The sequence below is a fragment of the Onychostruthus taczanowskii genome, unplaced genomic scaffold (genome assembly GCF_017590055.1).
Source record: "Onychostruthus taczanowskii isolate IOZ18803 unplaced genomic scaffold, ASM1759005v1 scaffold73, whole genome shotgun sequence".
NCBI classification, from domain to species: Eukaryota; Metazoa; Chordata; class Aves; order Passeriformes; family Passeridae; genus Onychostruthus; species Onychostruthus taczanowskii.
This window is the reverse complement of record NW_024505118.1, coordinates 2,229,382-2,256,417: the sequence shown is the minus strand read 5'-3', so window position 1 is coordinate 2,256,417 and position 27,036 is coordinate 2,229,382. Positions and strand designations below refer to the sequence as shown.

The 27,036-nt window shown below is 40.4% G+C and overlaps 2 protein-coding genes across 3 annotated transcripts; one reads left to right on the top strand and one right to left on the bottom strand.

Moving 5' to 3' along the window:
* Positions 1–1,110: 1,110 nt before the first annotated feature.
* On the bottom strand, positions 1,111–5,076 carry RPL24 (ribosomal protein L24). Its single transcript, XM_041422351.1, has 6 exons — positions 4,945–5,076; positions 4,754–4,829; positions 3,494–3,604; positions 2,230–2,366; positions 1,785–1,848; positions 1,111–1,238 (listed from the first exon to the last, which is right to left on the bottom strand). The coding sequence occupies exons 1-6, from the start codon at positions 4,947–4,949 to the stop codon at positions 1,158–1,160; spliced, it is 474 nt and encodes a 157-aa protein (XP_041278285.1). The 5' UTR covers positions 4,950–5,076; the 3' UTR covers positions 1,111–1,157.
* Positions 5,077–5,180: 104 nt separating this feature from the next.
* On the top strand, positions 5,181–22,631 carry CEP97 (centrosomal protein 97). Of its 2 annotated transcripts, XR_005953969.1 has the most exons (12): positions 5,181–5,305; positions 7,526–7,668; positions 8,631–8,789; positions 9,190–9,291; positions 9,780–9,893; positions 10,774–10,940; positions 12,084–12,248; positions 14,079–14,212; positions 14,706–15,477; positions 16,491–16,566; positions 17,300–18,960; positions 20,272–22,631. XR_005953969.1 is itself a non-coding variant. In XM_041422350.1 (11 exons), the coding sequence occupies exons 1-11, from the start codon at positions 5,254–5,256 to the stop codon at positions 18,011–18,013; spliced, it is 2,598 nt and encodes an 865-aa protein (XP_041278284.1). In that variant the 5' UTR covers positions 5,181–5,253; the 3' UTR covers positions 18,014–22,631. The 2 variants fall into 2 exon arrangements, 1 of the variants encoding a protein (XP_041278284.1); XM_041422350.1 differs by having other exon boundaries at positions 17,300–22,631.
* Positions 22,632–27,036: the final 4,405 nt, after the last annotated feature.

The window sequence follows — 27,036 nt, the reverse complement described above, 5'->3', positions numbered from 1 at the left end:
GACAGAGGAACTCCCATGAGGAATTTCAATCCCTCTAGCGGTGGGAGGGTGGAAAATTACTAAGGGAACCCCTATGTGCATTCAGCAAGTTAAATATAAACCTAAATGAGCTTTAACTGTGTAACACCAGCTGCATTTGAAACCCATTCAATATTCACAGGCTTCCTTTTCCTGACAACAGCTTCCAGCAGTTCAGTTTTGTAACTTCCTGACCCAGAAGTTATGTTAAAACACAGCTGTCTTCTTGACTGGTGTAAGATAACAAATCAAGTCCTCAAACTATCAACAGAAAAGCAACTGATCCAGAAAATAGTGAAGGTTTGGTTTCTGTTTTGGTTCTGGTAAATCAGGACATTGCTTTGCCAAGGCTATTGCTGTCCAGCAAAACCGGCAAAGTCTGGGCACGCTGTCTGCACAGTGCAGATACTCGGGCAGACAGAGGAACTCCCATGAGGAATTTCAATCCCTCTAGCGGTGGGAGGGTGGAAAATTACTAAGGGAACCCCTATGTGCATTCAGCAAGTTAAATATAAACCTAAATGAGCTTTAACTGTGTAACACCAGCTGCATTTGAAACCCATTCAATATTCACAGGCTTCCTCTTCCTGACAACAGCTTCCACCAACTTCCTGACCCAGAAGTTGCATCTGAATCTTTGTGTGTAAGAGCCATGCAGTCTGTGAAATAATCCATTCCTTTTTTTTAACCTTCTCCATATTTGATTCTCTGTATCTTGCTACACACATTTCACAACACAGGACCTTTGTAAGTAGTTTACAGATTGTACTGCTCCACACTCCCTTTTAGCTTGTATGTATCTCTGATCTTAGAAACCTTTTCATGTCATTTGTTATAGATGCAGAATAAACTTAGGTGCTGTTCTGTCCTTCAGGCAAGAAGGCTCCTCAAATACCAGCTCCATCTTCCCTCCTACCTGAGCCACTCAGTGAAGACTGGGGAAGCGTGTGCTAATGCAGCAGACTGTCTAAGAAACCAAGCATTTTCTGGCAGGAAGATGCTTTTCAGTCTGCAAAACCCAGACATGGTCATTTCACAGATTCATTCCCTTCAGTGTATCTCACACAGCTGAGCAGACCATGGCACAAGTAATGGAATTCCATCAGATGTTTATTCAGCATGACCAAGAGTTTGGCAAGTTAGCGCTTTCCACCAACACGGGGAGCAGAAACCTTGACTGGTTTCACAATCTTCTGCTTAGGTGCTGCCTTCGTAGGGGCCTGTAGAGAAATAATGAAGTATGAGTGAAAAGAAGCTATTCATCTGCAGTTCTGAAAGTATCCCTGTACGTACTCTTGACAGAAATCAGATCAGACTAGAACTGCAAACTGTAATACTGGGATCATGTTAACATTTGTTTACACACATAGCACTAAGCCAACATAAGGTATTAATTCAGAAGTGATAATGAAACACATGGTAGCACTCATCAATATATTGTTACCAAGTTCCTAGATAGGGAAGATGTCACATTCAGACAAGTTTTTATCTATTAATTATTTCTGATATTAGGTCAGAGAATTGATTTCCTGTAATATTTACTTATTCTGTAAAAAAGATTCATTCTATCCAGCTGTTTGAGTATGCTTAACTTTAGTTTAACTTTAGAAGTCCAGTCAAGGAGCTTTCACATCAGAAAGTTACAAAAATGCTTCCTCAAAACATAAACAGGATTTTCCAATTAAGTGCCACAGCAGAACATTGTGTGTCATGTTGCAACACGGTGTATTCCATTTTATAATTTCTATTTGCCTATTAGATCTCACCTTTGCAGCAGAAACAGCCGTTTTCTTGGTTGCCTGCTTAGCCTTCTTGGCTTCCTTTGCAGCCCTGTTAATTCATAGAAAAAGTGGAAGTTATCCATGTCTGCCATTCACTGTTTCCTTGTTTCAGCACTGTAAGAGCTTCCCAAGATCAGGAATGGAATGCATTACTCCAGATTTCTCCTCTATATTCACTATCCCCTGAAGCAGTTTCTACAGAGACAGTGGAACTGTGAGGGACAAAAGTACAAAGGGAAAAGGAGAAATCCTTCTCTGCTGCCACTATCTCTTGCCAAGATTACTCAGTATTACATACAAATAAACAGATTAAAAGCAAACAAAAAAAAGTCTTATAAAACACAGAGCTCACCTAGAGTTTAGACTTTTATATGAAAAGTACTGTAATCTTTGAAAAGCTTGGGATAGCTCCACTGATCTGACTTCTCACCTAATAGCTTGTTCCCTCTGCGCCTTCCGTACTTCGGGCTTCTGGTTTCGCTTGGCCATAATCTCAGCCAGAGAGGCTCCAGTGATGGCTCTCTGAAACTTCACAGCACGGCGCGTGCGCTTCTTCTGGACCTCTTCCTAAGAGGGCAGGAGACAAACAAAGACAATTAGCATCACAAGACATTAAATACGTGGCTGAAGACAATTACAAAAACAAGCTGCTACTCAAACGGAAGCTGTTTAAAACTGTACACTCTAGTAGAATTTTACTCCTCACTTTCGAGAATCCTTCTGTTGGGTACAGAGAAGTGCTGCCCTACCTCCACATGGCCCCTTCTCCAGCCACATCCTGTACTTTTCAGTGTGTTATTACCAACAATCCTTGGTTGGCTCCCCAGCTGTCCAGCTACCAGTGTTGGAGACACACATATTAGATAGACCCTGTATCTTCTACACTTTTACAGCAAAGTACGAAAAAAAGTATTTTAAAAGAATGTTAGAAGTTCAGCCATCTGTAACTCTCAGAAGAAAAAAGGGGGGAAGGATAAACCTTCAGTGGTGTCTTCTGAAAGGAAGACACTCCACACCTATTCAAGTGGATCAGGTGCTGGGGAGCAGTGTAAGCCATCATGCATCAACTTCCAACCAAACTGACAAGAACACAGATATTGCACTGATGTAGGCCTTTCTCAAAGCTCCTCTGCTGCGCAAGTTTAAACAAGAACACTGCAGCATACCTCATGCTACATGCCTTCATGATTTATCCTTTTAATGCAACGACAGCTGCATAGGGAAAGACCTCATGCTAAGCCCAAAGTTTTCAAGGAGAGTATATTAGGAGTATCATCCCTGCCTCTCTAACCCCAAAATCAGCTCCCTATGCTGTCACCACTGAGGAAGTTTACAAGACCAAACTTTTATGAAGTCTGCTTATTAAACAGCATTACCCACCTTCCCTAAAACTAACTTTTAAAAACATGCCATTCCTACAATTATTAAGATCTATTGAACATACTGTGGCTCTGAGTGGCCTCTCAAAGAAGTGCTACAACACTTTTGCTACAACACAATACAATGCTTTTGTTGAAGTGGTGTATAAACTCATGCAACTGCGCTCACGTTTTCACCATTATTAACCAGTCTTCATCCTGGTAACTTGGGTCATGCTTCTGCTGAACACTGGCACATTTAAGTGACCTTTAACAGACCATGGACCATATCTTTTGGTCACCAAATTCCAGTGCCATTAGCTGGTATGTACTTACTGACTGTCCCTTCTTGTGCTTACGCCTGTACAGAACAGTCCAGTTGATCTGACGAGGGTTTCTCTTGGAAAGGAATGCAGACTCACATTTTGCATTCAAGAACTGAAAAACCTGGGAAGGCAAAATGTTTTGTGTAAGCTTTGTTTCCATGAAAAGCATTATCACAGTTTGCATTAAGTATTCCTTGAGTCAGTGTTTTTCGACATTGATGTTTTTGGAGTTCTTAAATACAGCTCTGAGTATTCAAAATTTTATAAAATAATTCAAGAAATCTCAAGTTTTGTATTTTGCTACATTGGTCAAACCGAAGTCTTGCAAGGCATTCTGAAGTATCTTCATTTCTCTCAAAAAAGTTCAAATTACCACTTGCATCCAGTGCTGCTGTGTATTTCAGCACAGCATGAATAGCTGTGCTCAAATACACAGCAGCACTGGATGCAAGTGGTCCAGCATCACGCTTTCCAGCATCACGCCTCCCAAGTGTCTGTCCTCAACAATATACTTCCTGTATGTGGGAGTGACTCAAAACTTGGCCTAGGGAACACAGGGAGACCAATGCTCCACCCGATTCCCCCTTGCCTAGTGACACTAAGCTGTTTGTCTAAAACAACAGGCAGAATGTGCAAGCTGGTTTTTTATTGCCTGTATAATTCCATTTAAAGTACAACGTAATTCTCAGGAGCGCACACAAGGACTCAACCAATCGATCTCCTGGTCATTGTGCTGGGAATTCCACAGAGAAAGATGACGGTACTGGGATACTCAAAAGCCAAGCCGTCCTTTCACAGGTAGGGACAATCTTGTCTGTGTATGACATGACAGCTTGAAAGGGCTCTCCACCCAATTTTACCTCAAAGATTTTTACTCAATTAATTTGGAAGACCAGCTGTTGGCTCCAGCGAATCTTAACATTTGATGCAGGACGTCTAAGCAGCATTTTCTACACAACTGTGGTACATTACACCTGCTTCTTCAAGACTCCCTTTGGAAAATGCATTCTACAACTCAACCCCAAGCTACAGCACAGCACGGATCTCCTGCGGAGCAGCCACGGCACCTGCACGCCGATGCTGTTTTCACACAGCTCCATGCGAACGACTCGGGCAGACGTCACATCAGCACTACCGGAGTCTCCGGACAATCCCAAAGGCGCGGCCTCCGCTCCCCGCGCACGGCCCGGCCGCTCTCCCGGGCGCAGCGCCCTCCCGTCCGCAGGGCCCGCTCCCTCCCGCCCGCCCCCGGGGCTCGCCCCGGCCTCACCTTCCCGTCCGTGCGGGCGTAGCGGCGGCCATGGCCCGGGTAGATCTTGTACCCGCTGAAGCTGCACAGCTCGACCCTGCGCGGGAGAGAAGAGTTAGGGGAGGGCGCAGGTGGCCGGGGGAGGCGGCCGAGGCCCCGCGGCGGCCTCCCCGCGGCGGATGGGCCCGGATAGCGGCGGACGGGGCGCTCACTTCATGATGGCGGCGGCTGCGAGGGGCCGGAGAGGCGGAGGGGACGCCGGGAGGCGGTGTCGGCAGCGGCGCGCGGGGCCCGACGGGAGCGGAGCGGGAAGGGCAGGGCCGGGCCGGGCAGCACCGCCCTGCCCCGCCCCGGCCGCACCGCGGCAGCTTCACGGAGCGCTCGCCCGGCCGGGCTACCCCGGCGCAGCCCCGGACGCTGGACCCCTCGCTCTAGCCAGCATAAAAGGCGCGGCGCTGCCATAGCGGAGCGGTTCGGCCCATCGGCGCTCGGTTGCCTGGCGGTGTTGTCAAGCGCGGGGCATGGCGGCAGCCGGCGCTGCAGCCAGGGCCGAGGATGAGGCGGCCGGAGCGGGTAAGGGCAGCCCCGGACAGGTGCCGGGGGCCGGCGGGGCCGCAGTGGTGGGGGCTGCGGGTCCGAAAGGCGCCGTGGCGCTCGGAGGGGTGCGGGGGGCTCGGCACTGTGGAGGCGGCGGCGCCCCCTCCTCTCGGGGCGAGGGGCCGGCTCCGCTGCTCCCGCTCTCAGCCGGCCTCGGAGGGCCCCGCGGGGCAGGAAGCGGCCGGGGCAGCGCGGGGCGAGGGCGGCGGCGCGGGCACCGCTTCCCGCCCTGAGGAGCGCCTCTGGATCGGGGCAGGACGAAGCGGCTGTCCATCGTGCTGGAGGGTCCCGCCGCCTTGTAGAACCTTTGTAGGCCAGGATTTGAATGATATAGGGCCCGTTTTCCCTAGAGGGGGGTGCTGAGAGGTCTTGGGGACAGGGTGTAGTTCACCTACGCTTCTGAGGGCGTAGTTCCTTGGTCCCTGCCAAATGAGAAATAAGCAATTCTGAAATGTTTTCCTGGGTCCTGAAAGCCTATTCGGAAAATCTCGTTGCCCAGGTATTATATCAATGAGTCTTTATAGAATGGAATCATATTAATTTTCTAGAGTTACACGTGTATGTATAATTCATGCTGTGTACTGAACTGCCATGCTTAAGCAAACAAACTAAAGCTTGTTGCAAGGAGAAGAAAGTCAAATGTTGAAAGAGGGACTTAGGCTTTTCAGAATCTTGAAGGTGCTCATAAACGATACCCCCAGACAGGGAAGGTAACGCCAGCACTCTAGGTCGTTTAACACCACTGTGAAAACCTTCCTTTGTAGGCATCCTGGAGAAGTCTGACTGCAGGGATGTCTAGTTCAATAGCAAAGCAGGTGGATGATGTTGCCATAGAAATACAGGTCCTTTGCAAATAGTTGTGTGTGTTAAGTAGCCATTGGATCACATTATACTTGAATGCTGGAAATCTAAGAGAACCGTGTGTAAAGCCACATTCCAAGTGCCCCGGTTTGAATGGGACACCTCATGTGCATGAATAAAAGCATTACTCTTGTAATTCAGTACTGTGGGTCCTTACCTTCCCTCCTGGATTGGAGGGGTCAGTTGTGAATTTTTGTAACAAACCCTTGGATAAATGAGCAGTGGGACAAAGTTTGTCTGGTCAATTAAAGTGACCAAGCGGTTGCAGAAGTGACTGCTTGAGTGAGAAACAAGTGGTACTTTCTCCCTGAATGTGCAAAGACAGGAGTGTGATGGAGACAGGAGGTTGCTGGCTCTGCCTTGCTGCTCTCCAAAGCTCTTGGAGAAACCGTGGACTTGAAAAAAATGATGGGAATATAATAAATATCATCAGAATCTTTTTTAGAAATGCATGTTCTCTAGATGACAAAACGGTACACAAAAAATGTTGTCTCCATCCATAGTGTAACTAAACCCTAAAAACCTATAAACTGTAATATTAATATGTGCATCATATTAATATAGTGAGAACACTATTTGGGATATGCTACTGAAAAAGGAAGCATTATTTACTGAACAGATATTAAGAGAACAAGAAGCACTACAGTGATGTTTGTACATCAAATACACAGCCGAGGCTTAGTGTATGAAAATTATTATGATTATCAGGTGTCACTTTGGGTACCAGTGATTCAAGCTCCCTGTAGATGGCAAATGTTTGCCTTTTGACTTTATGTAGAGACCGTTTTTGCATGGAACATTTGAATTGTGTGTTGCATTAAGTAAATGATATGCTAACCAATTTACAGTTTGTTCCTCCCAATGCTCCCAGTACTGTAGTATCGCTGCATGAATGGCTTCTTAATTTAGATTAGAATGCTTACACATAATTAGTTGTCAAGCTGCTCAAAACTTTAATTATCTGAAGAATTTTAAAATTTAGTTTCTTTTGAAATTGGGGGTTTTGAGGATCACACCTTTAAATTTAGCTACCAGAATTCTGCATCTCACTTCAAAGGGTCTGCTGTGACTCTCCCAGAATTCTGCCGGAGTTCTTAACTGGGACAGTGTCTGGTATGTATATCTTCCAGTAACTGGATCAGTTACTCTTAAAGTGTTCAAGCTGAAGTCATTTGCTTCAGTTTTACATGGAAAAGAAAGTTAATCCATTTCCCTAAGTTACCTGCATCTATTATAAAAGAAATCTTTTTATCTTGTGTTGCTTTTCCAGTACATGTTCTTGTATATAAACTTGGTGGTGCTTTTTGTTGTTTTTTTCCTCCTTTTTATTCTAAGGCTTGGTAGTCAACTGCTCAGGTCAAGGATTGCAAAAACTGGGTCCAACCTTTCCCTGTGATGCTAATACTCAGACTCTGATTCTGGACAAAAATCAGATAATTAAATTGGAACACTTGGAGAAATGCAGGAATCTGATGCAGGTCAGTGTTACTTGATTTGAAATTGTTATCAAATAATGGTGCCATGATGTTAGCGTCTTCTGCTGCATCTTCTGCCTTCAGACCATATTATGTAATTGAAGTAAGCCAGCACTTACTGTCTTCACAGGAAAATAAATGATGGCTGACTAAAGTATAAAGCTTTGCTTTGCAGTGGAGGTCTTCAGTTGACAGTGGAGGGGGCTGTAACTAAAAATGAGCTAAATAAATCCTATTGGGGGAGGGATATCATAAGAACACGTAGAAAAGTCATTGATAAATCAGATTTTGACACTTCTTAGCTTTTGAGTACATAAAGTTTGTAACCCTAAAAATAACTTTGTATTATCACTGAAAGTTCTTCTGGATAGACTGGAAGCTGCTTGATAGCTTCTACAGACCAGCTACACTGAGTTGGCAGAGGTGGGGTTTGTTGCTACAACAAACTTTCACCATACTGCCAGCTTGGTGATCATGTTACTGAAGCGTGTGCCTAGTCAGGACTTTAAAAACTTTAAAAAAACAAAACTTTAAAAAGTTGGTGGTTTACAGTCCTATTAGCACAGGACCTGTTTGAGAATTGTGTGAAATACCTTTTGTCCTCTGCCATATCGACAGTAAGTGCAATTTTACACCAGGAGTGGGGCAACAATTTGCACAATGAATTGGCAATTCTGATATTACAACCTTACTTTTATATGACACAATTCCTCATTCTTTTTCCTTTATTTAGCTGTTGCTAGGAGAATTTCCTCTTAAGTTTGTGGAGTGAGCTGTGAGGACCCATATTCTTTGACCAGTAATTTATTTTCTGGCTCTTGCAGGTTTTTTTGGTCTATGTCATTTACTTGAAAATGAAATGCGTAGATTGAACAAGTATCTGTTGGAGTAGATTTTTAACGACTAGAAGTAAGATCTTACTCTGCAGAGTTAAAACTGTTTATTTCGCGCGTGTCCGTCTGCAGCTCTCTGTAGCCAACAACCGTTTGGTGCGAATGATGGGTGTGGCAAAACTGACCAAGCTCCGAGTGCTCAACTTGCCCCATAATAGTATTGGGTACGTGGAAGGGCTGAAGGATTTGGTGCACCTGGAATGGCTGAATTTGGCAGGAAATAACATTAAGGTAAAGTATTTAGTCTGTTGCATTTACCAGAATCTTGTGTTATAGAAATTTGGAAAATGCTGCGAAGAAATCGGAATATGTTTTGATTGGAACAATAATGTTAATATTTTGTGTCTACTGGCTTATGAAATAGAAGACAGCAGCTTTTGGAGTAGAGTTGTCTAGGAAAAAATAAAAGGTTTGATATCAAAATGAAATGCAAGTAAGGAAATGGACTCCAAAATAGAAAAAATAATTATTATCTTTAAAATACAGCTGTATTAAAACATGGTTTTTATTTTGTGTTAGTTAGCTAGTGGGCTTTTTTATCTTTCAAAAGAATTTATAATTATTGATACCTGTTTTTATTTAGTAGCTACAGAAAGGTTACTGTGAGTAACTGATTTCTTTATTTTTATAGGCCATTGAACAAATCAATTCCTGTCTGTCTCTTCAGCATCTTGATCTGTCAGACAATAACATAGCTCAATTGGGTGATCTCTCCAAGCTTACCTCACTGAAGGTAGATGTTCTGTCTCTGCTTTTATTGCATTCTGTTCACAAAGAAATTTGCTTTGAAAATTGCTGCCTTTAGACATTCACTCTTTGAACACTAGCACTTAGAGCATTTTAATTCATTAACTGTAATTTCTACAGGGAAGTGTGCTAATATGCTCTTCACTGTTTTGAAGTTGCAGGAGCTGAGGCAGTGATTTTTCTATAGCCACTCTGATGGTTTTGGTAAAGATACGATGGTGATATCTTCTTCATAACTGTTTGTTCTTTTATTTCCTCTCATGAATCAAAACAAACCATACTTCTAACTCTTGCAACGTGCACACTGTAGAGAAAAACGTTTCCAAATACTTTTTTTGGTAACTGTGACCAGAAAGCCTTACTTATACTTCTTTTGCACTGTATTTTTGTCAGGTGATGCCTGAAAAAGAAATCTGTGGGTTTTGATCAAACATTCATTCCATCATGTGTTCATCATGTGTTTTTATTTTATAGACTCTGTTGCTACATGGAAATATTATAACTTCACTTCGCACTGCCCCTGCTTGCCTACCTCAGAGTCTGACTGTTTTCTCTTTGGCAGAAAATGAAATCAGAGACTTAAATGAGGTAAGATACAGAAGATAGATCAGCTTGTCTTTAGGTAGACTGAAAGAAGGAAGTTGAACAATTTTTTTGAGGTTGTAACTGAAAATGGGCTCTCTTCTTTGAAACAGCCCAACTTCTAATAGTTTAATTGTTTATATGTAATAACCATATTTACATTAGCTGCATGAGCTAGTGGTGTCTTTTAAAATTTAGTCTGGAAAGAAATTTGCCTTTTTTCTGTTAAGTTTTTGTTATTCAAGGATGTTACTTTTAGGCCTAACCTTTTCTAGTTGTCTGAAAGTTGAAAGCTGAGCTGATTAAATGCTGCAGAGAGTTTCTGCAGCTGCTGGTATTATACCAGAGGTTTGAATTGCACTTGTTGCCACTGACCAATTTTTCAAACTGTGTAAGAGAAACAAATAATCTGCCTGTGACTTTTGTCTTTATTGTTTTGTTTGTTTGATTTATTATAAGTAGCAGCCAAAACTCTTGATTGGGATTTCATGTTAGAAGAAAATTTTTTTGTAATAATTTCTCTTCAAAACAGGACAGGGTTTCTCTAGCTTTTTGGCTTGCCCTATTTTTTTCTTCCTTTGTTTGTTTTCAAAATCCAACAGTTGTTGTAGTAAACTGGATTCATACTACACCTTTCTATACATAAAGCCCCGTTCCCAAATTTTAAGAGAAGGTAATACTTTCCAAGGACTAATAGCATTTACAGAAGAATTATTGGGAAATGGCGGTAACTGATAGAATGTCCTTTATAGTCCTTTGTGTTCAAAAATTGAATGTGATTTTTGATTTATTTGTCATTCTGTTGTTTTGCACAAGCTGTCCAGCTGTAGTTAGGAGAAATGTGTAATGTTTTGCTCCGTTAACAAATGTGTCTTATTTTCTCGAGGTTTGTTTCCTGGGCTCTCTTCACCAATTGGAACAACTGTCAGTTATGAACAATCCTTGTGTGATGGCCACACCATCTGTCCCTGGCTTTGACTACAGGCCTTATATTGTCAGCTGGTGTCTGAACCTTAAAGTTCTTGATGGATATGTGATTTCTCAGAAGGAAAGGTGACATAATAGTATCATTAAATCTCTAAAATTATTACATGAATTTTGGCTAAGTTAAAATTGCTTTAGCTAAATTTTTCATCTGTTACACTGAAATTGTTATTTAGTTTGCTTAGATAGAAGTATGAAGTTAAACTTTTGTTTTGTTGCTCAAATCACAGAAGCACTTCTATAAAGCAAAACTGTGGTAGCAGTTCATCAGTGGTCTGGTACCCTTTCTTTACAGTCTCTTTGACTTTGCAGAATGTGACAATCAGCAGGAGTTAAAGCTGTTGTCCTTGGGGAAGCTCTAACTTGCCCTTATATAAGCATGATTTGCATTTGCATTTCTAGATTTGGCTTTTTTTTGTTATGAATTAGTTAAATATTATTTTGCTCAAATCACTTGTTACTGTATCACTGTGCTCATTATATCAACATGATATCTGCATGACAAAGTTTTGACATCAGAACAGTCCAAGCATAAGTATTATCCAGTATAAGCGCATTCCAGTCCAGGACACTAACATATTCTAGGAAATTAATGTCCTTTTTTCCCTGTTACTAAAATAAAAAGGTGCCCTTCTTTTGGTTAAAGGTAAACCAATTCTATTTCTGTTTTACCATAGCATGCTATGACTTTCCAGGAAAGTTGCCTGTTGGAATTCTAGACTTCTTTTTCATGACCAATGGGATGTTCTGTATTAATTGTATTATTACATGTAGATGTATTATATTAAATAATCTCAGGCAGAAATTAATTTGAAAAACAGACTTGCTGAATACTTCTTAGCAAAATGTGCTCTCTGTTTTGCACATTTTTGTGAACTTCTCTGTTTCTGTGAAAACTTTGCTGATAAGTTCATTGAGACAAATATGTTTTCAGTGCTCAAAGACTACACACAAAGCAAAGACTGCACAGTTTTGGACAAGTGGGTTTTTCTTGTTTTGTTTCATCGGTGCTTAAGTGAATTAGTACATTATTCATTGTTCTGATAATGACATTGCCAGTTTCCCTGGGCATTGCACATGTTCCAAGTCTTGCTTAGAGTTGTAGATTAGCTCTTGGGTACCCACTAGAAGAACTGTAGTGAAAACAGTTACTGTTTCTATGCTGTTTATTAAAGATGCCATTTATGAAACCATTTTCCCCCTTCCTAACAGTTTGAAAGCAGAATGGCTCTACAGTCAAGGGAAAGGAAGGTCATTTCGACCTGGGCAGCATGTTCAGCTAGTTCAGTACTTGGCTACTGTTTGTCCTCTCACATCTGCATATGGACTCCAGACTGAAGAGGATGCCAAACTGGAAAAAATACTGAGTAAGCAAAGGTGAGAACTTAGTTTCTTTCTTAGAGAATGTAATTAAGAAAACAATTATATATCTGATGTGTTAGAGGTAGTAAGATTTCATTTTAAGTATTTCAGAGTTACAGTGAGGGCTGGAGATGCAAAGTGTCATGGAGGTACAGGATGTGTCCTAGATGGGAATGAGAGGCAAGGCAGCAGCAGCAAAAGTGTTTTCATGCTTTCTGGGCCATCTAGGGGAAAATTCCTTCATATTTTTCAGTCTGTGCTTTGGAGGATACTTAAAGTAATTTGTGTTAGAACTGTGATTAAAATAAACTATGCACTGGGATTTTTTTTTTAAATTGCCACACAAAAAAATGATGAAAACTTCAAAAAGGAGCTTAGCATTTGTTCTAATTGTCAATGAGGACTATTTGTTACACTGGTGTATTAGCCACTTTTTTATTGTTGGGATGTTTTTTCTTGGTTTTGAAGTTGTCCTTTGAGGGACTCTGTTCCCAGCGATGCATTTGTCCATCTGTATCTGGCATCTGAGGTCTGTCAGCAGAGGCCTCTGGAGAGCCTGCTGGTTCTGCCAGCAGTAGCTGTGTTGTTAAGGTCTGTGCAGATAGATGAGTAGAGTTATCATGGTGTGTTTCTTGTCCATGTAAAGGTGAGCTAATTTTGGTTAGAAGCCAGAAAAAGCAATACAGGTTCTATTCCTCAGAACCTGTTGACAAACTTTTTCTTGCAGAAAGAGCAGAAAATTCAACTCCCAGGAGCAGGCTACCTAAGTGCCATAGTGTGGTTAAAAAGCTGAACAGCAAAAGCGTTGTAGTTAGCAGAAGGGTATCTCATCAAAAGGGCCAGAAACTTGGGAGCATCTGGAAGGAGTTACTGCCCACTTTGCAAGTGTAGATTGGTCTCCAGGAGGAAATTATAGAAATGTTTTAGCTGTTTCTGAGGAGAAGGTGCAGTCAAGGCATCTTGACCTTGGAATCTCTAGCTAAGTGGTCTAGCATTCACATGTTTCTGGGGAAAATCCAGGAAGCTGTTCTGCTAAATATAACTCTTCAAAAATTAAAAAAACCCTCAACAACCAAGCAAAAAAAAAACCCTAGTAGAAAAGGCAATCCCCCCAAATCCTCACCTGTATATATGCACATGCATATATGATTTATAGGACAGCTTGACTTTGTCCTCTGTCTCCTGAGCTTCTAATTTACCTGGCCTGAAACAACCTGTGTGTTCTCTGAGTTTGTAAAGGATGATTTTTTAATTTTTGTGCCAATATTTGTTGATTTGTACTAGCATTTAGGGTTGTTAGTAACAGGAGCACCTATTCCTTGATTCACTCACTTTGAAATGTGAAAGATACTCTCACCATTCCTCAAACTCCTCTATACCTACACAAATAATGTATTCCACTTAAAATATCTGCATGCCTTCTTTGTGTGTAGAAATACCTCATGATTTTCAGTCTGTAGTCAGAATTGCATGTTGGGATTTTTCTCATTTTTGTTTGGTTGGTTTTTGTTTGGTTTTTTTTTGAGTTTTGGCGTTTTTCTCCTTTTTTTTTTGTTATGGGTTTTTTGTTTTTTTGGTGGTTTTTTTTTTGGTTTGGTTTTTTTTTACATGTAGTGAAGAAAGAGTGGCTGGAGGAAGGGGAGCAGGAAAAGACTACAATTTCTTACTTTGTGAGTAGTTCTGTTAGTGTCTTGTGTGTGTAGGAGTCTGCATAACAAGCCTCTCCTTTAGAATGTTTTGATCATTTATTTCTTTTGAAATAGTTCATAGTTTCTTTTAGATGTTTTCTGTACAAAAGAAAGTTTAAATGAACCATAAAATCTATTGTTGGCACTCTGTGCTTAGACTCCACCAGAGGCAGTTGATGCATGAAAACCAAAATGAGGAACCACGTACATTTTCTGCTCCGAGCAGAACAGTGCCAGTTGCTCATGAACACAGTGGCCTGGCCCAGCCATCACTGATGGTTCTTGAAAAGGGTAAGTAGCTTATCTACACCTGTGATCTAACCTGTGGAAATAAATATTTTTCTTTTGAGCATAGGTAACTTTGTGGAAGGAATTTCAGAACAAGGCCCTGTTATTGTTTTATTTTATTGATCTTCTATTTTCTCAACTGAAGGTACACATTGTTTCTTAAAAAAATCCAGTCCATGCTTATTTGTGTCTTGAAATGCTAGTAGGCTGGTTATCCAACAAAATATGAGTTACTACTTTGACTTTTGCATTTTATACAAGTTTTTTCTCCAAGGAAGTGCAATTTGTGCAATTTCTTGTACCCAGTGTTTGCCAAGTTTGGATGTTACTGTGGTAAATATTGTCCTGATACAGAAATAATGCTTGCCATTACTAACATGTTAGATCATCTTACCCACCCAGGTGCTAACTGTCAAAACCAAATTGGGAATCCCTTTGAATGAAACAAACTATTAATATTATTGAAATACTCTGATGTGCATTTCTGCCTATCTAGAACCTGTCATCCAGAGGAATTCTTGGATTGGACCAAGTGCAAACAATGATCATTCCTATGCAGTAAAGAACACTTTTCTTCATGAAAGAAGCTTTCCCAAGGAGCTGCACCTCGAAGATGTACAGACCGATGAAGACAAACTAAACAGCAGCCTTTTATCCTCAGAGTCTACTTTCATGCCAGTTGCTTCAGGATTGTCTCCAGTGTCTCCTGCTTCAGACCTGAAGCTACATGGAATCAGTTTGGGCCTAGAAGATGATGATAATACAGTGATTGAAGGTGTGAGAGATACTAATAGTAGGGAAACAACTAAAAAGCAAGAAGCTTTGTCTCTTACAGGAGAGCACCCTAACAGAGCAGCAGGAAGTGCGGAAATGCAAGAGAATATCAAAGAAAACCTGCAGGTGCCTGCTCCTGATCTGGTTACAGCTGGCCTGGCTGCAAAGACTGGCAACTCTGTAGGGGTCTCTGAAGGCCGAGTTCTGCACAGTCACCCCAGCACCTTGTTAGGTGCTGAATCAGGAGTAAAAACTCCTTGTCCTGACCAGATGACAGAAGAAGGGTCTGGTTCACTGGCTGTGCAAGGTGCAGCACCAGCTGATCAAGGTGCATCTGAACTGCAAAGGATGACTGAAGCAGCTACCAAGCTTCAAGCTTCCTGGAGAGGATTTTACACGAGGAACCACCATCCTCAAGCCAAGGAAGTGCGGAATGAAATTCGACTACACAGAATGCAGGAGCACATCATTTGCTTAACAGCTGAAATAGACAAGTAAGTTGAGGTCATGCTGTGTATTTGCAAGTCTGTCTGAATATAACCATCGTTCCAGAGTATTTCAGAACAGATATAGATGATACAACTACTCACAGTAGAACCTAGCATTAGAAACATAAAACTGATTACATTACAGGATCAGTTCCTAACTAATTAAAACAGTTTTGCACATTCATACTCTCAAAGTGCCTTCTATAAATGAGTTGCGTTAGAACACATTTTTCTATTCCTATTTTAGCAGGACTTGCATATTTCAAAATAGAAATTGCTAGAAATAGAAATAGAGTGGGATTTTTTTTATTTGTCTTCTTACAATTAGAGTCTATAAATCAAGTGTCCATATTGAGAGTCATTCTGTTGCTAGTAAAAATAATTTCCTCTACCTTGTATGATACAATTTTAAAATGTGACTCTGTATTTAGTTCTGTTTTAATTTTTGATCCTGTGAATCCATGTTTGGAGAGGATCGTGGTCAAAGTTCCTCAATTTGTCAACCAAAAATTCTGGATTTACTTGATATCTTTCTGGATCAGTCAGTCTGACAGGCTCTTTTTCTTCACTATCACAAGAGACAAAAGCTCTGTAAATCAAGTTGAGTGCTCAGTGAACCTCTAGAAAGTCCTAATGCTTATACATCATACTCCATCCATATATCAGTGGGACAGCATAATTTGAAATGAACAAGTACTATTTGGTGTGTGGGGGGTTGATAGTTGTGCAGGAAAAAATAAGAGCTCAGGTTCAGTTTACAAAAAGACACATTATTTCCAAGCCAAGAAATGTGCCGCAGTAAAAGGAAGCAGAATTTAAATGTAACTGAAAAAGAAACTTGAAGTCAGCAGCTGGGTATTTATGGCAAGCCAGACTGCAGTAATTTCTTAATGTTAGGCTCTGTTGTATCTTTCAAAAGTGCTGTTATATAAGTAGGCATTTTTATGTGTTCTTGTTGCTCTTGTTACCCAAATGTTGCTTATTTAAGCTGCATAAATTTTGGATGTGTGTTCTTGCAGACTGAGAAAAGAAAGAGAGGAAGATAAAATGCAGAGGCTTGTACAGGAGGAAGCTATCAAATTTCTTTGGAACCAGGTAAATAATTTTAGTCCTTTTGTTTTTTTGCTTAAATATGAATTTGGAATTCGAATTTGATCTGCCTGTATGTGAATTTGCATTATTTCTTACTGTAGATCCTGTAGAGACAGTCAATATGGTTCAGTTTTTCCAATGATTTGAGTGGTTTAATAGACTCTTACTGCTGTGTTGTCTGCTATACTGATATTGTGGGGGAAAATAACCCTCAGAACATTAGTGCAATAACACTGGCTTTATTACTAAAGACTAAATAGTGGCCTGGTGTGAGAAGGAAGACAAAATGCAAGAAAAGCTAAATAAGCATGAGCAGGACTGTGAAGAGTTATGTAACTGCCCATGGCACATGAAATGATATCAAGCTGTGTTGCTTGTGAGCAACTCATTTTTGAGGCAGGAAAGTTGTTAATACACTTTTTAATAAGCTTTTCTTCCAAAAATAAAGGGTTTTTTTTCTTAAAAATGGATAGATCCTTTCTGGTTTTAAGAACAGATTGCTTTTTCTTCAGGTACTTGAGTTGGGAGCTTGTGTGCTCTGTCAGTGTTTGGCATGTAGGTTTAAAAGCCATGATTTCACAGTGAGAAGGACAAAATTTCCCTAATGATATAGGAAACCTTTTGTTTGTCTCTTGGTCTTGGAGTTTATACTAGAGCTTGGTTGCTGAATGCAAGAAATCCACTAGAAATCAAAATACATTTAACTGCATTTCATAATGATTTTTTCTCTATACAGGTTAAATCCCTTCAACAATGGCAGCTTTCAGTGATGCAGAACTTAGGTGGTGCTGTGATCCCTTCAGCCAATACTTTATGTTCATCCAAACCACCTCTTCAGTCATCCACAGTGAAGCAAGAAACCCCACCAGCTGTTAGTTCTGCTTTGTTAGTTCCAGCTAGTGAGGATGATCTTCAGGAAAAGTCCTCGTTGCAGTTCCCAGATTCTGGCTTTCATTCTTCTGCAGCTGATCAGACTCATGCCAGTGAATTGTGTAGTTCTGAAAAGAGCTTAGCTGAAGGAAGTGAGAGCTCCCTTTCAATGGAAACCATCAAACAATGTGGTGATTGTGTTTTAGCATGTTGTTCAGATGGAGAGCATGGCCCTGGGGAGTGTGGGCAAAGTAAAGAGAGCTCTAGTAATGTGCAGGACAATGGACTGATAGAACAGTATTTAAGATCTGTTCAGCAGCTGGAAGAGGCTGATGAAGACACAGATTGCAATGAGGAAATGGAGGGCAGCTGTCTACAAATGTCTGTGTCAGCAGAAAGCCAAGATTCTTCCTCTGACACTGTCTCTGTGGAGCTCCCTCAAGACACGTCTTCCCCTGTCCGAGGTGAAATCTGTCAGACACCACCAGAAAGCTACAAACTGAATTCAGGAATAGTAGAAGGGAAGCAAACAGACTGTGATTCTTCGTTTCAGATGCTGCATGTTGGCATAGCTGTATAATAGGATCATTTCCACAAAGGGCTAGGGATTCCATTTCACTTTCTCTTTCTTTTTCCTGTTTATACAGAACTTATTTTTCATGTGTGCCATTTCAGATTTTGACTCATGTTATGAATTTATGTTGTAATTACTATTTGATTGATGTTGCTGAGGATTGACACTAACTATGCTAACCTGAAATCAGCAAAGTTCTCAGTGACGATCATGATGCACTTTATTTTCAAACATAAAACTGGTATCCTAACAACTGGCCTCCATTAAATTAATTCTGAAGATTGGGGGGTGAATGGTGGTGATGGTAGTGTTTGCTGTAAATTCACTTTGGTGAATGTGTTAGTAAGTATTTGTTCGTTTTTTTTCCTGCAAAGAAAGATTAAGTTCTTACTTTGCAAAGAGAAGAAAACAATATGGGAAGAAATTGAGTCAATACAGGCAGTATATCCTGTCATAGGCAGGGCACAGCCTCCTGAGAAAGATGAAAAGTTGCTTTTCAGACTTCTTTGACTTAAACAAGAGTACCTTGGTCAGTGTATCAAAGATACATTCCAGAAAACCAGTGTCCGAGTCAGTGACTTTTTTGTAAATAACTTGAAGCTGCTGGCAAGGAATTAGATCGTTTACATACACACTGAAACCAGGACTTACAGGAGAGAAACCTCAGGGAGCTTCAAGCAAGCTTAGATCTTTGTTTGCTCTGGGGTTGAATTTCCCTGCCTTCTCAGGTAGGACTCAAAATGGAACCAGTAGCAGCCAGGACTAAGTAAGAATTTCAGAAGGGCCTGTGATGTGGGAACATCACTTCCAGGACTGCCCTGCTGGGTTACAGCAGCAGACTTGGTGGTATATATTTTGCTCCACTAGGATGCTAATGTCTGTGTGGGATTTGGATTTGTGTGGCTTTCTAGACATTAGTGAGTTTGATAAATCACAACTACTTCTATCTAAAGGTATAAATACTAAAAGCAAATGCCATGACTTAACCATTTCCTAATATCTCTGTTGGGTTTTTTTGGTTAGTTTTTTTTCCCCAGTATGTCCACCAGTTGACATTTTAATTAAACGTGGATAAAAAGTTGTATTTCTTCCCTGTTAGCAAATATGCTGAGATACCTAGACTATGCTTTCCACTTAAACACTGGGAAAGCAGCAGGCTTTGTATCTTACCTAGCCATTGCTCTGTTGGGCTTTTTAATTGAAAACAATCAGGTATCTTAGTATACTTCAACAGTGACAAGGGAAATCTGTTTTGCCATGTGATTTCTGGACAATAGTGAAATAAAAGTTGATGTTGTGATTTACAGGGGTCAGTTGCATTTTGCAACATGTACTGGAAGCTCAGTGTTGCAGTAGTTTTTCTAATGTTTACTTCTCAGTTACAAAGACACATGCTTATTGTAATTCTTTGGATCCACAGGTTAACTTCTGATGCTATGGTGTCACTAAAACAAACTAGCACTCTTTTAAAAGGACTCTTATGGCCATGTTACCATGTAAAATAATTTAGTTTTTGTGAAAGTTTTGGTTGCATGTCTGCTTTTGGTTCCAAGCTGAAATTTGCCACTACTCAGGAGTTTGGTATGAGGCCAGTATCTGCTTGAGGCCTCAAAATATCCTTTATTTAGAACATAAATGGTGTATTGGACTTGTACCAGCCATGTTCCCAGTGGTGAAGTTCACCTTGAAAGAATAAAGCTTGCCTCTGTGTATAGAGTAGCCATCATCTCTTTTTCTCCCACCCCAAAAAAGTTCTAGGGCACCAATTTCTCCAAAGAGCTGTCTCTGCAGTCAGGCTGACCTTTGACTGTGCCTTGCATATATGGGATCATTAAAGAAAACCCAGAACAGCTGAACTGGTAGGTTCTTAATGTGCTGTCTTTCTAACTGAATGTAGTCACAGCACATTTGTAGCATGACCATATTCATAATTAGATCTTAGAGTGCAGTTGTTCTTGGGTATTGAAAATGGTACAGGTGCATTAATGTATCTCAGTGTCTGATTACTTGGGCAGAGCAGTGTGTAGTCCACAGGATCATACCCTTGTCCTCTGAAGGTGATGAACTTGGCTTTAAATCTGCCATGCCTGGGGATCTGCAGTTCATAGGACTTAGCTCTTTGAATGCCAATATGTTATATAAAACCCCCAGATGTCAAAGAGACTTCTTTGCATATTGAAAAAGGAATTATTTCAATCTTTGAAACAGTTCTGGATCTTGCATTCTGGAAGCAGTGGTCAGGTGTGTGTTCTCTTTCATGGCAGAGTGCTTTATTGCAAGACCTGGAAGAAACTATACCACTGTCTGGATAACAATGTTTCTCTTACTGGAGACACTGAGGGAGCATATGTATTTTGCTGTTTTGGATTGTCACTTTTGCTGCACAGTAAGAGGTAAAACAACTTTAATTTTGGAGTTGTCAGGGGGAAAAACTTAATGCAAGTAAATTTTTTATGGAAGCCCTAGATGTTTCTTGATATTTCCTTTTGTTATTAGAACTTGCAAGCACAAAGACAAGACAACTTGCTTTAACTAATGCTGAGGTCAGCTGTTGTCCTTTTTAATGTGTAACCTGTATATACAAAAATGGTTTTATGCAGGTACAGCAAAGCATGTACCAACAAATGTTCAGCTTTATCTTACTTTTTTTGGGAAACAGTGAAATACTAGAAATTTTTTTCTAATGTTCTTAAAAGTATCTTGCATGTGTAGAAGATGAGTTGCCTAAATATAGAGAAATCAAAGAATGGTGAAGTTTTGGATTAGCTAAATGTAATTAGTTTGTATATACAGAAAATATTTTTATCCTGACCATTAAAATACATGCAGGGAAAGACATAATGAAGGATACAGTGGAAAAATAAGGAGTAAAACTGGATATATACTTAAAATTGTCTTCTTTCAGCCCTGTTTTGAACTCTCAAAAAATCATGATGTGGAAGTATCATAGTTTATATATGGCTTAGCATTTACTCATCTTTAAGTTAGTTTCCTTAATCTAGGTATGTAATATTCTTTTAGCTGGATGGGGATGCACAGTTTTCCTTTGCAGGTGATGGAAATTTCATAAAGAAATTGGAAGGCCTAAAATAGACCTGAAACTTTCCTGTGTTAATATTGTGTTCTTTCCTTTTGAAAGGCTTCATGATCAGCAGAAGAATGTACTTTGTAGAAGAAAAGCTTATCTCTTGTGTTTGGGCTGATCCTCCAGTGTTAGTGGGAGAGATCACTTGGTTATTTGCCAGGTAATGTTGCCAGCTCTGCTGTGAGTACAGTTGAAATGCTTCTTTAATTTGCTTCAGCAAAATCAGATAAATATAGCTCAGACTATTTAAACTGCACCACAGAAGTAGTTTTGCCCCAAATGTGGTAGCTGGCACATGAAAGCTTGTTTTCAGCTAGTCTGTGATAGAATTACTCATTTGCCTCTTTTTCTGAAGGCTGGGACAAGTGGTTCTATATACCATAAAGCAGGAAGACATTAAGATTGCAAATTTGATTTTGCTGCTTCTAAACCGCAAATGTCCTTCAGCAAATACTTGAGAAAATCCTTGCTAAACTAAATTGCAGAAGCCTAACAGTTGTTGATAGTTAAGTTTCTTAAACAACCATAGGTTCCACTATTTGCATGCAACAGTTTAAATAATGCACTTAGCCAGTCTGTATATTAAAAAGTTGGGTTTTTTTTCTGAATAATGTTTGTATTTGAGCTTGCAAACTGTTCCTGTTTTTTATGAATTTATATATATTGTCTGGAAAATTCCAATTTTTGTTTCTACTTGTAGCAGGTTATCTGATGAACAAAAATGGACTATATGTTCATTTGAGATTACCTGGGTAATTTTTACTGCACTTAATGTTCTAGTGTGTCTCACACAGATACACTTTTTCCTGAGAGGATAAAATTGTAGCAGTTAGGGGAGACTGACTGAATGACAATAAAATGTAAAAACTGGTCAGTTCCCTGCTAGTGGAAAAGACACTTCCTTTTTTTTTACCTCTCCTGTTGTATTAACTCCCCCCCCCCCCCCCCCCCCCAACTCTTGAGGACTGTGCCACCCAAATAAGTATTTATCAAGTATTCATAAAGTCTTTCAAAATGTCTTCTTTTAATAGTTACACTTCTTTTTTTTCCCAGATTGGCTTTCTAGGACAAGTTACTGAGAAACACTGGCTTTCTATATGCCTACCAAAAAGTTGGTCTGTCTATTTGTAAATGTTTTCTTTGTCAGTAATGGAAAAAGCACAGGATCCCTTCCTTTCTTACAAGAACATAAACCAGTATTTATCAGGAAAGGTGCTTTATCTCTTGGAAAGTGCCATGCCAAATTTTATTGTGCAAGAGCTCTCAGTAAGAATCTTTTTTTTCTGGCTTCATTACATTTATAAGTATATGGGCCAAATTTATTTGTAGCATAATTCTACTGAATTAATTTTTTGAGACTTTCACAGTGGTATTCTACCTCTAAACTAGAATTTGAGAAGAAAACAACAATTGGGTATTGGTTTGTCTCTCTATTTCTTGCTGTTTTCTGTGAAGAATGGTGGGTGGTTAAATTGCTACAGTTCATCTATTTTCTATAAGTGTTTACATTTTCAATTTATTGTTTCTTAAGTATTTTGTTTGTATTGCTGAGTTTTGAATTTTAAATAAATGATTTGTACATTTATTGAAAATTGAGGTGTACATTATATTGACTTTTATGGCTATAGTCATAATCTTACAATTGCAGAGCTCTTCTGGACATGGGAAGCTCAGGAATAGAAAGCAAGTCATGACAAGATAACTTTACTTGGCACAGCTAAGACATCTGATGGCCACTGTTCCAGTGCCCAAGACAGTAAGAGTGTAGTAGGGTACATGAAATGAGTTCACCAACAACTCTGAAACTGGTCTTTGTGATTTGCAGCCCTTTGTTTCCATTACTGGCCTTCTTTCGTGTTCTTAATTACCTGCTGTGGTTAAATTAAAAGATGTGGCAGTATTCTGTACAGAGTTTTCTAGAGAGAGAATTAAGACTTAAGGGCTTATCAAGAGAAACACAACTGCAACGTTTGGTATTGCCTCTCTTGGTTTGGTCAGATACCTGCTCTCTTCTTAAACAAAGGCTAATTAAACATCTTTTAGGCTTTAACAAAAAGAAACAGTTGCATTCAGATGTACACGAAAGTCGTATTTCACTGCAACACAGTTCTCTGAAAGGTAAAAAAAAAATACAAGAAAAACAAAACTGAAACAACATAGCTAACTTGTTTTCACTCAGCTTGTAACACGTGGAGGTTTGTAGACATTTTAAACTCTTTACTCTGTGTTTCTACTTCATTACGCCAAAGAAAAGATTTTTTTTTTTTAAGTGGGACTCTTTTGTGGAGGTATTTACTGTAGAGTGGTGTTCATGACCAGGTTGGATGGGGTGTTGAGCATTCTGCTCTGGTTTCTGCCATGGGCAGGAATGCCCCTGCCCATGGTAAGGGAGTTGGAACTAGGTGATCTTTAAGCTCCCTTCCACCTCATTCTAGGACTCTATTTAAAAATCAGGAGTAGGCATAGCTAAAGTAACTCCGCTTCAGGTCTGAAAAGAAGAGCAGTGCCCTTTTCTTTTAAAGGCCTTACAGCTGTACTACTAAGTTTTAAGTGCTGTGTGTTGTAGGGATAGTAACCATAGCATTTTGGGTTCACTCTTGACCTGGGCTTTTATTCGTATTTGTAATAACATCAGATCTTAACATCTTTGGCTAGATTTGGAAAATAAAGGGATGGCTAGTGGATGGGTCCATTTTGATCAAATGGAAATAGTTAATTTTATGGGCTGAAAGTCCTTACTTATGCTAGGATTTATTGTGAAGCCCAGCCCACTTGGTGGTGGGGTGGTGTGAGAAGCAGGAAAGCACTTGGCTCTGCAAGCACTGCTCAGCAGTAGCTAAAACAGCCCTATGCTATCACACTGTTTCCAGCACAAATCAAACACAGACCTACCACAGCCACTGTGAAGAAAATTACCTCTATTCCATCCACAACCAGTATAGCTGCTCCTTCTGATATGTGCCAGATGATGTTCACCTAGGGAAGGAATATCAAACAAGTTGCCTCTGACTTCTAAGATGCTTTAAACTGTGAAAATTGAGAAGCCCGTGATCATAAAGAATGCTCTGGAAAATGTAAAATCTGGCACATCATGTTTAAAGTGTTCATGTGTTGGACTGAAAGCCATAAACCATTAGAAAAGCCTAAACAATTCTCCAACAATGTAGTGCTGTGGGGAGCAGCAGTCTAGCAGTCAGGGATGTTTGCTTAGCATTGTGCTAAACTGCATTCAAGCAGCAGCCTTTGGGAAATCTCTTCCTATCCATTGTTACACCAGCTGAAGTTATCCAGTCCCTTGAGCATTAGCAGCATGTTTTCTGGTGTGGGAAGAACATGGAAGATGTGCTGAGCAGCTTACTACTGCTTATGCCTTAGAGTCTGTGTGACCTGGGGAGAAACAGGAGACGCTGAGAAGTTCTACAACCAGGATTCACTTTTCTTCTTTCCATCAGTAGTTCCTACAGCCCCTTCAACCTGAAGTTTTGGGCACATGCATGTGGTATTGGAGCCCAGACTGGCTCTCCAGCTGTCTTGTACTGTTGAGCTCTCCAGGACAGAGATGTACTTGTCCTCCCCTCATTGCAGCTTGCTCATTCCCAGGCTCAGTAGCTTTACAGCAGATTGGTTTTCCTGTTGGTCTCTGATTCTTTGGCTTTACTCACAGATATGGAAATTTTTAAGCACACAAACTAGGTATTATTTTACTAGTAGGACTAGTAGATAAGCTGCCTTTGTCTCCCTGCTTTCTCATGTTCCTAGCTGCCTGATGCTGTCTTCCTTTGGTGTAGCAGTGTCAGTGTTACACTGGCAGGATCTATTCTGGGCAGCCCATGGCTGAGATGGCGTGGCCATGCCCATTGTCTGGTGGAGAAGTAGAAAGGAAGACCAGGAAGAGTTTCTCTTAGTCCCAAAGGTGAGCAGAACCATCTGGAAGAAATGGAAACCTATGTTCCTTCCTGCCTGTCCCTGAAGTGGGAATGCAGCACAGCTGCTTGAGGCAGGTTCATGGAAAGGCTGATGCCTATAGGAAAGCTTCTCTGTAACCTTTTGGAAAAGGACTTGAGGAAGCTGTAAGATGATTCTTCTAACAAAAGCATTATCCCTTTAAAGCATTAGATGATGTGAAAACCATCTGGATGGCACCAGATCAGCAAAAGAGTTTTTCTAACAGTTAAATAGACCTTATTGTTATTATGCCTGAAACCAGGGGCCATGCTGAACTTATGTGCAAGATGAGAGTGAAACTTGCTGTTCTAAGGACTGCAGAAGTACAAGACCCAGATGATTGTGGAAGGGAAAAAAGACTAGAGAAGTGATAGAAGGGTAATGTAGCAAAAGGAGACAGTTCAAATGTGTCTACAGAAAGGGAACAGTGTGGGTTGTGCTCTTTGCAGACTGTCCCATGCACTGTTTGTTAAATCTCACCGTTCTTCATCACAAAAGCATGTTTTAGTTTGCCTCAGGGAGCAAATCCTCAACACTTGCCTATAATCAAGAATTGGTTCAGTAGTCCCATATATATTATCAAAACCACTGTGTTTTATTCATTATTTTTTGTAGATAAGAGAGAGAAGGACAATGGGGCCAAGGGCCCAGTATAACTTCATCTTACTGCATATTATTCTGGAAAAAAATAAGGAAAGACTTATTATTTTTCATTATCCAGCTTTCTGTACTCAAATCAAAATAACTGGCAAGTGCTCCTGGTGTGATAAACAAGGAGGGATGTAAGGTGAGCAACAGCTGCTTAGGCTGTTCTACTTTTGGCACTAGTGACATTTAGATGTTGCAGGGTGATGAGGTGGAACAGACCTCACTAATGCCACTGACTGTCAAATAATCCAAACAGCTTTTTACATGGGACTTTTGGTAGAGTAGGGGGGCAAACACAGAGTAATTGGTTTCTGGCCCCTGTGCAAAAGTGCTTACCGTGTTAGAGATTAGAAAGGCATATTTAGTTCATTATTAGGCCTTCATCAAGACTAACTATAAGGATAACTGAAGAATTTATGGAGAGAAGTGGTGTGGGGATCACTTCCCATCTCTGAGGGGAGGTGAAATGTAAAATGTGTCAAAAGATAGCATAGCAGTACCTATTTCCTTGAAGTGACAGGTTTTCTCACTGTTGTCAGCTTCCATACCTTCACCCCAACATCACTCCAGCTATATTAGGAGATGGAATAATGCTTGGAATTTGGCACACAAGTTTTGCCTTAGGTTGCACTTTGAGCTGCAGAGTTTGTCGGGGAATTTGATGCACTGCATGGCTCATGAAGGAAGAGTGAAGACAAATGAGACTGCTATAGAACTGATAGGCTTTGTATACTGAGAGGGGGAAAAATCAGTACCAATAATCTTTCAAAATACTGTCTTTTAAATGTGTTCTGCTTGTACAGCCAGATAGATGTCTTTCAATTCTTGACCTACAGTGTATAATAGAAATAAAAGCTGGTGCCTGTTGAAATTTTGCTTTCTATCTCTACCAGATAACCACTGTTGTAAGAGGCAGAAAGGAGAAAAATAGAGGTAAGATCACTTCTTCAAAATAGCTATGGCTGGGGCAGAAGACAGAAGTAGGCAATTTCTAATGGCTAAAATACTGTGTTCACAAGAATATTTCAGCTGCTCTCTCTTGTTTCTGGTTTTAAGCAACCCACATATTCCTTAGGAAAAATAAGCTCAAGCTCTTGAGCTGTATTCATACAAAGAACTTTCTGGCAGGTGAGTGTTTTGGCATTCCCAAACTTATGCAGTGTTTACAAGTGTTTACAGAACTAAGTGCAGATGTGAGATGTGCTGCAGATTGAAAGTGCCACCCGGCTCTGGTGCAGGGTGCAAAGCTCAACACTGACTGTGTGCGTGTCCTCGTAAAGCATGTTGAAGTCCTGTCCTCAGTGCAGCTGCGTTTGTCCAGTTCTGCTGCGCTGGGCCGTGCCTGTATTCC